Source organism: Bos grunniens, chromosome 7 (genome assembly GCF_055505025.1).
Source record: "Bos grunniens cultivar Pamir isolate PY7600 chromosome 7, Bosgru_T2T1.0, whole genome shotgun sequence".
Lineage (NCBI taxonomy): Eukaryota > Metazoa > Chordata > Mammalia > Artiodactyla > Bovidae > Bos > Bos grunniens.
The window spans coordinates 67086186-67098450 of record NC_141171.1 but is presented as its reverse complement, the minus strand read 5'-3'; the positions used below and the strand labels follow the sequence as shown (position 1 = coordinate 67098450).

Below are 12265 nucleotides of genomic sequence, written 5' to 3'. Positions count from 1 at the left end.
GTGTCTGTGTGTGTTTATTACTCTCACCATAATTTTACAAAAAAAAAAAAGGAATATTTTAGCACCAGCATAAGACTGGAAACAAATAAACTTAGACTATGATTTAAATTTAAATATAATTCTATAATTTCTTCACTTCTTCACTTTGGTAAGTACTAATAAAATTTAGTCAGGGGGACTTCCTTGGCGGGTCAGTGGTTAAGAATCCTTGCACTGCAGGGGACATGAATTTGATCTCTGATTAGGGAACTAAGATCCCGCACACCACAGTGTAACTAAGCCCTTGAGCCACAACAACAGAGTCCCTCTGGAGCTCATTTGTCACAACTAGCGAGAAACCATCGTGCTGCAAGGAAAGATCCCATGTGCCACAACTAAGACCCAATGCAGCTAGAGAGAAAGAAAGAAGTATAAAAAGAAAAAAAAAAAAATCAGTCATGAATCAGCACAATTCTACCCATGGTTCATTAAATCCTGGCTAATTCTAGACTATTCACAAGTTTAACCATCCTCAAAGTCTTCCTTACAGAGAATTATTCCCCCATACATAGGAAAGTTCCCACAAAATACACCACCATTATACAAACCTTCTGGAAATCAAATGCACTGTCTTGTACCCTCTTGGTATTTTCACATGTTCAACTTATTTTAGTTTATTATAGAATAAATCATGAACAATGGGAACCCAGGAATTGAAACGGGGTCTCCTGCATTGCAGGCGGATTCTTTGCCAACTGAGCTATTAGGGAAGCCCTAAAACAAATTCTGGAGACCCCAATTCAATTTGATCATTTAACCTAAAGAAATGCTCAGATACTCAGAAGGATTAGGTCCAGCTACTCAACTAGCTATGGTTTTTCCAGTAGTCATGAGAGTTGGACCATAAAGAGAGAGCACCAAAGAACTGATGCTTTTGAACTGTGGTGCTGGAGAAGACTCTTGAGAGTCCCTTGGACTGCAAGGAGATCAAACCAGTCAATCCTAAAGGAAATCAACCCTGAAAATTATTGGAAGGACTGTTGCTAAAGCTGAAGCTGCAATACTTTGGCCACCTGATGCAAAGAGTCAATTCATTGAAAAAGATCCTGATGCTGGGAAATGTCGAAGGTCAAAGGGGAAGGGAGCAGGAGAGGATGAGATGGTTAGATAGCATCTAATGACTCAATGGCCATGAATTTGAACAAACTCCACGAGACAGTGGAGGATAGAGGAGCCTGTCATGCTGCAGTCCAACGGGTTTCAAAGAGTTGGACACAAGCTAGCAACTCAACAACAAAAATGAACAATTCAACTAGTGCAGAGCATGGCTAGTACTGTTTAAAACCATATATTTTAACTCCAAACTTATGGTTCTTTCCTCCACTACTCTACTTTGCCTTTGTTGGTTTTCTGCCTGCTTCACATTTTTCATGTTTTATCTCCCCAACTCAGCGTCCTTCTCTTGAAAGTCTAATACCACTTCTTGGGTATCCCTCTATAGGCCTTTTTCTGGCTAAGCAGTCAGTAGCTGGAAAAGAAGAAACATATAAAAAGGCTGATCAGATGTGATCCTGCTGCTCCAAGTATTAGTCCTTTCCTTCATCTTTCCAAAACTTTAGCTAAATCAGGTCCCTTCCTTTCATCCAAGGCGCTTCTGCTCTGTCAACAGCCTTGCGCATGTTTTATCTTTCTTTATAACTCATTGACGGAGAAGGAAATGGCACCCCACTCCAGTACTCTTGCCTGGAGAATCCCATGGGTGGAGGAGCCTGGTAGGCTCCAGTCCATGGGGTCACTAAGAGTCGGACACAACTGAGCGCCTTCACTTTCACTTTTCACTTTCATGCATCGGAGAAGGAAATGGCAACCCACTCCAGCATTCTTGCCTGGAGAATCCCAGGGACCGGGGAGCCTGGTGGGCTGCCGTCTATGGGGTCACACAGAGTTGGACACGACTGAAGCAACTTAGCAGCATACCTCATTGAATCATATGCCATGGCAAGACATGATGGGGTTGGATAAAATTGGTAAAGTTGTTCTGTGTCAGTCAAAATTATAATGTTTTTTGTCCATATCTAAAGGAAGACAATTTACAAGAAGAGCAAGGGAAAACGATGCTATGGACTATGGGATAAAAGTTGAGGTATTTACTCTTTGTCTAACCGGCAAATATTTTCTTAATCATCTAACCTATACTGCTTTTTCCCTGTCGTGTGATACACTGTAAAACACTTTAGCCAAGAGACTCAATTAATTAAATTTAAATGAGGCCCTTAATTTCTCTAAGACTCAGTTTCCAAACCCATAGTGTGAGAATTCTGAATTTATCATATTTACCTAAAGAGTGTCTGTGAGTTACCAAATATCATAAAACCTGTAAGATGTTACATAAAGAAAATAATGATCAGCTTACTAGTTAAAACAGGTAAATAACTCTCTGCTGGGGGAAAAAATAGTAAATTGCCAAAATAAAAGGCACTAAACAAATACTAAGTACTCCTGGTAAAGAAATATTGCTTGCATTAGCCAAATCTGTTTGTCCAATTTCTGTGATGCTTTTTCTTGCTTCTCTAGAACTCTAATCGAAAAAGCAATGACATTCCTCAGTTTGGAGAGCCTGTCACATTAACATATCGATCAGTGATGGCTTTTCCAAGGGCCTTATGTGGAAATATCCATTCACAAGGAGCCTATTATATAAAGAGCATGAAATAAATAAATAAGAATGGCCATCTTTGTCATTTTTCAGCTGTCTTCACTGAAGTAAGGAATCAGTTTTTGTGGTTAAAGGTCTAACAACTTCTGATCTTAACCATTAGTACCAGACAAAAGATTAAGGCTCCACTGATTTACTGCCAAAGCCCAGAGAGGTATTTCAGAGATTTGTCTTTAAACCTCCAAACCTTGATAATGCACCCCATTAATATAATAAATTTGAGTATATACTCCTTAATATATGCACTTCATGGTAAATTACACATATACTATTATATTTGTATATTATGCACTTTAGAAAACATACAAAATGTTAAAAGGGTGAAATAAAAGTATATAAATACAAAGCTCTTATTGAAGAGCACCTGAATAGTCTTACTGACCTCCATGCAGTATGTGAACCCACATAAGAGATTTATCTTCTATCACATCAAGGAGCTATATACTACTAACAGTGGTGGGTATCACCTGCTTGTGCTGTCCTGTCCCAATTAATAACTATGTTTCATCCTGTATGCTTATGATAATAGCACTCATAAGAGATAGACCTCTTCTCCACTGTACACATTTGTTCATTACCCTCTGGATCACTGGGGCATTGTCTGATGTCCACATTTCTCAGTGGGCATTGACTGAGCTGGAGCCTCTGGTGATTTATCAGTCTTTCCAGATGAAATAGTCAACCTCACATGCCTTCCTTCTCTACAATTTACTTTTCTTTGGGGGCTGAAAATACTGCCATTTGCTTGAAAGTACTTGCATGCCTTTGCAGCAAAATATTTTTACTAGCAAAGAGAAAAGAAGCAAACCCAGCATCTGGGACTGTAACCCAAAAGGTAGTGCTAATAAATACCCAAATACATATTAACTTTAGAAAGTACTTACCAAATGTAATTTTATAAACTATTAAATTTCTTGGCAACTTCCTTTTTCCTTTAATTTTATATTCTGTTCTTTACTAAGCCATTTTAAATTTTAACACGAAAGTAATGTTTTAAATGATGAGCACCACATAAATGAATGCCATTCAGGAGATAATCCATGCTTACTCTATTTCTGTGGGTATTCTCATTACACACAGGATATTGATCACCTAGGTGTAGGAACTTGAGAATAAAGAATGAGGACTCAAATGGGAGATGGGGATTCAGCCAAGTTCCTACCAAGACCCTCAAGGGCCAACTGTGGGACTTTGGCAAGTCACTTTACTTCTATGAATCTCACTGAATACTATCAATTCAAGTACTGAGGACTGGGGACAATTCATGGCTACCAACAGTCTTCTTTCTAAGTCACACCTCAAAGCCCTCATCTTGTGAATCCAGAGCAACAGATCTCAAAGGAGGCCTAGCAATCATCAAACAACATATTAAAAATGAGGAAACAGAGGACCACAAAGTTTGACTACTTGCCAAACTCATAAAGCTAGTATTTTCAAACACCAGAAATGATGGTTTTGATTTAAGGAGGAAAATTGTCTAACAAATAAATGAATTCTCCCTGAAAGTCCTCAATAAGTCAAGAATTAAACCTGTGTCCCAAGTACAAGTTCCCAGCTCTTTGCACAGTATACATCTTTGTCACTAGTCCTTACACATACTAGGTGCTTAAAGCATTCTTGTTAAAATAGGCTGAAGTGTTCTAGCTGAAGGGCTACTTTGAAGCTGTTATAGATTGCACTCTCATCCCTGCCTCTTCAAGCCTAGTCCATTTTCTAAGTATTTTCCAGTGACTTTAGCGAAGGTTTATATGCATGTGGGTATTTTTCAGCATTGCCTCTGATAATAGGGAGTTTGAATCAAACTCCATCTGTTGCTATAACCAACATTTATTGTGCAGTTCTTAAAAGGGCTGCTCTCTACGTGAGCTGTTTTCTTTCCAGTTTAAATAGCTAAAATACTCTGAGGCTTCCAACCCCATTTGTAGTTTGCATCTGACCCCCTCCTGCCTCTTCAGCCTCCTCATCTCACCTCTATCTCTTTTCAGATTCTTAGCTCACTATTACCCAATCATCACTCACACATGCTCAAATCTTTCCCTTACTAAAATCAAGTAAAACAAGGTGAAACAGTTTCCATTCTGTGCATTCCTTCTGCTGTACCTCACCCTCCTTCCTTAAGGCACAAACCTCTTAATAAAGTTGTCTGCACACTGTGTCACTTATTCTCGGTTTCTGCTCTTACCTTCACCTACTACAATCTGGCTTCTGCCTCCAGAACTCCAACAAAACTGCTTTCCCTCAAATCACAACCAGTCCTTGGTTGTTAAATCCACTTGGCATTTTCAAGGCCTTCCTGACACACTGCATTGTTTCGGGTTTTTTTCCATCATCTTTCATTGAAGTATAGTTGATTTACAATATTGTGTTAATTTCTGCTGTTAAAAAATGACTCGGTTATACATAGATTCTTTTCCATTTTGGTTTGCCATAGGATACTGAATATAGTTCCCTGTGCTATACAGTAGGACCTTGTTGTTTATTCATTCTGTATATAAAAACTTATCATCTGCTAAACGCAACCTCCCAGTCCATTCCTCCCCCAAGCCCCTCCCTTTAGGCAACCATCAGCCTGCTCTCTGTGCTGGTGATTCTGTTTCTGTTCCACAGACAGGTTGATTTGCAACACTGCACACTGCTGATGTGCCTTTTTTACCTGGATCCAATGACCAGTATTCCTTGAGTTTCCAACCTCCTGAGACACTCTTTATGTTTCGGGCTCCCTTATTTACCTTACTCCTTAAGTTTTGATATTGCCCAAGGTTCTGTTCTAATTCTTCTTTGTACACAGTGATCATATCCATGACCTCAGTGATCTTCTACACAGTAGTGAATGCCAAGTTCGCCTCTCTAAGCCAGGCTTATGGAGACTGCCTACCAGAAACCTTCACTTATCAGAGTGGTGGATACTCCAGGGTTCCACCCCAGATCCCTTCTTCAGATCTGGCATAGCTATCCTACTCTCCTCCATCTACTTGCAATATCGGCTGCTAACGGCTCACAGCTATGTCCCTCACTGGCTGGACACTGGCCTGTTCTGAGAACTGTGCCATTCAAGTTCTCTTGTGCATTAAAGTTATGCCCTCTTCTGGAAGGCAGGCACAGAAAAATGGTTCATGTGGGGATAGAAAGACCAGGCCCTTTTGCCTCCATGTTCAGTACCATGAAGTGGCATCCAGAGCTCCAGGTTGAACTGGCTGACTTCTCATTCCAAATCTGCTTTTCCCTCTGTCCATTCTTCCTCTCATCACTTCTCTATAGGATTATCTCTAACGAGAACCCCCAATAAATCTTCTGTGTTCAAACTCTCCATTTCAGAGTCTCCATTGCACAGAACCATCAATTGAAAACTCACCACACCCCACTACAAATTTATACAAACTATTGTTCCTTATTTAAAACTTTACTATTTAATAGAAGGAGAAGGCAATGGCAACCCACTCCAGTACTCTTGCATGGAAAATCCCACGGATGGAGGGGCCTGGTAGGCTGCAGTCCATGGGGTTGCTACGAGTCAGACACGACTGAGCAACTTCACTTTCACTTTTCACTTTCATGCATTGGAGAAGGAAATGGCAACCCACTCCAGTGTTCTTGCCTGGAGAATCCCAGGGACAGGGGAGCCTGGTAGGCTGCCGTCTATGGGGTCGCACAGAGTCAGACACAACTGAAGCGACTTAGCAGCAGCAGCATTTAATAGAAACCATATCTTCAAAAGTCATATCAGGACTCAGGGGCAAAGGCAGAGATCTCCAAACAGCTATATTTTCCTTAACTTGTCAGGCTTGAGCAGAGTTTAAACTAGCCCGGCCCTTTCCAGGCCCCAGTCAATTCTGTTGGAAATTGTCTGCACTTCATTCAAGGACCTAATTCAAGCATAATCACAGCTTCTACCTCCTCTTTTTCCATCTACTTTAAGATTTACCATCTCAGTATATGGCATCATCATACACTCAGGTGATCAGGTCACATACTCAAGAACAATCCTTAACTTCTTCCCCTTATCTCAACTACTCACCAAGTCATATCAATCCCATTTCCCCAATATCTTTCAGGTTAATCTTTTTTTTTTTTTCCTCCATTTTTACTATAACTTCCTTATTTAAGGAAAACATTTCCTTTCCAAGACTACTGCAGGGCATCCCAACCAGCTAGCCAGGGCTAGAAGTTGATCATCTCACCCTTGGGCTGGCTATATGGAGCCTGAGGTTTGCAGGACATACCATTACAGAAACTCATGTCCATATGCCCATCACACAGTGAGGCCAAACAATACCAAAACGTCGGAATTTGGAGCAGAGACAGGTTTATTGAAGGCCATGCAAGGAGACAGGTGGCTCGTGCCTTAAAAACCCCAAATTCCCCAAAAGCTTGCAGCAAAGCCCTTTTCTAGGAAAGGTGAGAGAGATGCGTGGTTAATTGTTGTGAACGTCTTGGTGTCAGATCCTTTGTTCTTGAGGTCAGGTCACAGTCAGCTAGTCATGTTCCTATAAATCTTCACCAAACAAATGTTATTCTCTGTTTTGACAAGAAAGGGCAATGTCACAAGACACAACTTTCACCCTCCGAGGTCCTGGTCTTGGCTCAGAGGAGGCAGAGCCCAGCTAGCAGTACGCTCAGTGCCAGGTCCCCAAACCCTGCTCACCTGTCATCACTGAGGGAGCCAGGTGCCTAGGACCCAACTGGCCCTCAAGCTCCTCAAACCACTGGCACCATGGGGACAGGTCTCTCAGACTATGACCCAAGTAGACAGCTGCTGTCATTAGGTTGCAGAGACAGGGATGAGGGAGAGGTTCACTGCCACCTCAAGGTCTGGGCCGAGACAGTGTGTGGACTTGGCATGGGCAGCTCCAGAGCCCTGCAGGACACAGCCCCCAACCTGTTCCCTTGGCTCCAGCTCACCTGATGATCCTGAGGAGAGAAGGTCAGGATCCGCCTCTTACCTCACTCTCAGCCTGAAGACCACCTCTCCTCTGACTGTTGGCTGAAATTAGCCCACTTGTGCTTAGTCACTCAGACATGTGCAACTTTTTGTGACCTCATGGACTATAGTCTGCCAGGCTCCTCTGTCCATGGGATTCTCCAAGCAAGAATACTGGCGTGGGTAGCCATTCCCTTTCCAGAGGATCTTCCCAATGCAGGAATCGAACTGACATCTTCTGCATTGCAGGTGGATTCTTTATTGTCTGAGCCACCAGGGAAGCCCCATGGGCCCACTAAGGGTCACTTACTGACAACTGGTCACTTGATACAGGGGCCCACTGTTGTGCCAATCAATGGCTGAACAGGACCACTAACGGTCACTCATTGACAGTTGATCGCTTGGGGGAGGGGTCCACTGCAGTACCAACCAATGACTGAGCAGGACCACTAACGGTCATTTATTGACAGCTGGTCGCTTGGGGGAGGGGCCCACTGCATTACCGACCAATGGCTAAGCAGGACCACTAACAGTCCCGGGGTAACTGCTGCCTGGTAACAGGGTGTGGGGTAATGGCACATACTAACAGCTGCGTGCTAAGGGCTGTGCACAGCCAAGCTCTATTATAATATCACTCATTTGCATCTATCCAAGAATAACCTCTCAGGCTTCCAAATTACCACCAGGGTCCTGCCATTTGTCATACAATATTATCATTTTCTGTCTATGTCATGCTGCAAAAAAAGACAAGAAACTGCTCTTGCCACTTCATCCCAGTTGGTCCCTCTGCCACAGGTTTCCTCCTCCCTATGCTAGATGATAAGTCCACAGGAACTCAGGAACTCAGTACTTTTTTTGTCTTTCTGTTTCCCAGAGTTCAGCCTAAGACTGGCATATAGTATTCACCAAATATAATATTTATTGAATAAATCAATAAACTAGTCAATCCATCCTCCAAAAGAAGTAATGAAGCAGAGTTTGAAAAGGTAAAGGGGTAATAATGAAATAAGAACAGGAAAGGAAAAGAAATCAGTTTCTCATCCTTCCAACAATCTTGTGATTGGTGCTGAACAGACTGCTACAAAGAAAAATCTATTTTAGAGGATAAGAGAAATGTTGGTAAAGTCCTGGAAAACAAGGTTTTAAATTACAGCCACATTTTGTCCTTTTTAGTGTGTAATCTCTAAGAGGGTTTATAATACCAGCTTGTGCAATGAAATAGTTCACCTGGCAGATGAATCAATAAACACAAATTAACAACAATAATTAAGGAGGAAAAAGTAGGCAGGAGACAGAACTAGAATTGCTAAGTAAACTTCATTTGAGGCAAATCCCTGTCTGGAATGGAAGTTTTATAACTTTGGTCCTGCTTGTTGTATTATAATTCTTTTTGACAGTGGAAAAGCACTGGGCAAAAAGTGGAAAAGTAAGTGCTCATGTCCCAGCTCAACTATGTACTAGGAAGGAACTTAACTTCTTTGAACTCACATGTCTTTGCCTGCAGTAAGAAAGGATTAGATTGGATGGTGTTTAGTTCCACTTCCAGCTCCAAAATTCTATTCTGATATGTCCTATGTTCTTTTTAGTTCTCTGAAAGTGTTAGTCACTGATCATGTCTGACTCTTTGGGGACCCCATGGACTGTAGCCTGCCAGGCTCCTCTATGCATGGGATTTCCCAGGCAAGAATACAGAAATGGGCAGCCATTCCCCTCTCCAGGGGAACTACCTGACCCAGGAATCGAAGCAGGGTCTCCTGAATTGCAGGCAGATTCTTTACCAGCTGAGCTACCAGGGAAGCCCTGGTTCTCAGAACATCTGCCAGTTCTCTGAATATCTGCCAATTCACTGTTTTCTGAAAACAGGAAAATGAATTCAAACTGGCTAGTGTTTTGTTAGTGTTATCTAAAAATAAACTTCAAAATAGGGATCAGGAAACTACTCCATGGAAGCAATGCATATCAGCAAGCTAGAAGCTTTTTACAAGCACCAATTTCAGCCTTCTTCTTCATCTCTTAAAGTATGTGTTTCAAACAGGAAAGATAATGAGAGACCAGACATACTTATTTACCAAGCTGATCTATGGAAGAAAAGGAGAAAATAAAACATGGAAATTTAGACAACTGTTGACTCAAGGGATCACAAAAGAAAGACGTCTCAGAAACTAGAAATGGAAATGGAAATCCAATGGCTACTGGCAAGTAATAACAGGATCTAATCAAGGATTAATTATCCTTCCTCTTCCACTACCTTGTTCCTATTAGAAAGAGATGAAGTAGATAAGGCAAGTTTGGTGTTCTAGAAGTATATGGCCTCACTTTCCTGTATAAACTACATCATATCACTTTACCCATTTATAAGTTCTGTTCTGGCTATCTATATTTACTGGTAAATTTCCAGGAGACCAGTGTTACTATTTCCTTTTTCTCTTGCTTAAAAGAAAGGTACATTCATATCAAAATGTTTATATCTTGAGCAAATATATTTTTCATTCTTTTGAGGGGGGTGAAATATGAAAGAGAATCACCTGAATAAAAATTTGGACCATTCCTAAGATGTGGCCATCTGGCAAATGCCTCGAGGCATTAGAATTCAGTTATGAGTTGGAGATCAAGAGAAATGTAGCCAAAAAATATAACTCAAACATATGCTCTTCCTAACAAAGTAAATAAAACCATTAATTCCTACTTTAAGAGAATTCTCCTCTGCAACCAGACACACTGAAAGAAGCCCAAGGGCTCTTTGAAAAAGTCTTATTAGTGGTGACATTAGAAGAGCTCTGGCCCTTTGCAAAAAAGTAGGCCCTTCATTGGGAATAAACCCATCTCACTGCCAACCTTTGTAGAGGTGCACACCCTTGGCCATCTTTCCACCAAAACAGATTCGCCACATGAGAGAAGAGTGAGTTCTCTACTGAGGAGCCATCTTTAAGCCTGGCATATCAGTATTTCTAGGAGCAAAGTTGCCAGTGATCTTTTGTTTGCTATTTAGAAAAGTTTACTTTCCAGTTGGCTGGGATGCTAGTGATGTTTCCATTAAAAACATACCCCTTAACTCTCAAAGCTCAACTTTGATCAATAACTTTATTCTAAGTAGCAAAACGTCTAATGAGAAGAGCAAGCCTTACATCATTTATTTTCTATGGACAACACCATACAACCAGCTTGTTAGTTGCTGTTGATTTGCTCCTCGGGAAGCCATGTCCGGACGCGGCAAAGGCGGCAAAGGCCGGGGGAAAGGCGGCGCTAAGCGCCACCGCAAGGTTCTGTGCAACAACATCCAGGGCATCACTAAGCCTGCTATCCGCTGCCAGGCTCGTCGTGGTGGTGTGAAGCGCATCTCTGGGCTCATTTGCAAGGAGACCCGTAGGGTCCTAAAAGTATTTCTGGAGAACGTGATCCGGGACGCGGTCACCTACACCAAGCACGCCAAGCGGAAGACTGTCACCGCCATAGATGTGGTCTAGGCTCTCAAGCGCCAGGGCCGTACCCTCTACGGTCTCGGCGGTTAAGCTTTCCGATTTGCCCTCAGGAGCTTGATTTTTTTGTACCCAACTTGCATTCACTCTTCACCAGTCCTGCAAGGTGGGTCTATACCACTAGCAATCTCATTTGACACCAAGGGAACCTCCTCAAGTGATACTGTTCACCCAGAGGAAGTCAAGGTAATCCCTCTCAAGCAGTAATGGGTAACAAATTCTCCATTTGGCCGTGAGCAAACGGAGTTCAGAGGTGAGATGTTTTACCAAAGATCACTGCAAACAGGAGGGGCATATTTCCAGGGGTGAGAAGATAAAGTTATGGCCAAAATGTCAAATTCAAAGGCAAGCAGTGTTTTACATGTAATGACTGATTTTACCTTCATTATATGAGACTTGGAACTGCTCAATACAGATGTACTTTAAATAAAATTAAAAAAGAAAAGTACAAGGAGAAAAGTGAAAAATAAATTTAAAAAATAACAAAACATTACCCCCCCAAAAAAAAGGGAAAAATAAAAGTTATAAAAGAGCAAGAGGGTCACAGTTTAAACAACAGCAAATAGAAGGAAGCCAAGTAATAGGCTGGCTAGATAATTATAGACAAGTCATTTCACTTCCCTGATTATCTTTCAAAGATTCTAGAATGCACATATTCCTCCTGTGGACATCTGTAAGAAGCTTGTAAAGTGACAACACTGAAATCTGAAAAAGTCTGAATGTCCCATAATTGCAAGCTGTTACTATTACCAACATTCCAATCCAGTTCAACTTCCTTTCCCTGAAATTCTAAATGTAAACTTGAAACATAACCACAGCCAACTTTTCAAACTTTTCTCAACAACAAGGCATCCTCTGTAGCCCTAATATTACAGATCTCCCAGGGGTAACTTGAAAGAAACAAGAAATGAGGTTGGAAAAATGAAGATCAATACAGACCTGATGTTCATAATAAATCCAAGTTCAATGTGGGACAACTCCTAAACCCTATCTGTCAAAAAGAAGATTATCACCGCCCATGATAACCAGGAAAGTAGGGCCACCTGTGGTGAAAACTCAAGATCAGTGACCTCTTGTCACACTGTACTAAAAGTCATAATTTAAGATTTTTAGAAACTTTAAAACACTAATCACCTAAAATATAAGCAGAATAAACCCAAGTTATTTCTGAAACAA

At 41.4% G+C, this 12265-nt stretch overlaps 1 protein-coding gene across 1 annotated transcript in view; it reads left to right on the top strand.

Annotated features, from left to right (window-relative positions):
• The window catches only part of LOC147369752 (histone H4-like), a 42255-nt gene extending 29990 nt beyond the window's left edge, over positions 1-12265 (top strand). Inside the window, exon 1 of the mRNA XM_086412627.1 lies at positions 1-12265. This exon is cut by the window's left edge and continues 29990 nt beyond it. Coding sequence (XP_086268753.1) covers positions 10811-11077 — 267 coding nt within the window. The 5' untranslated portion in view covers positions 1-10810 and the 3' untranslated portion in view covers positions 11078-12265.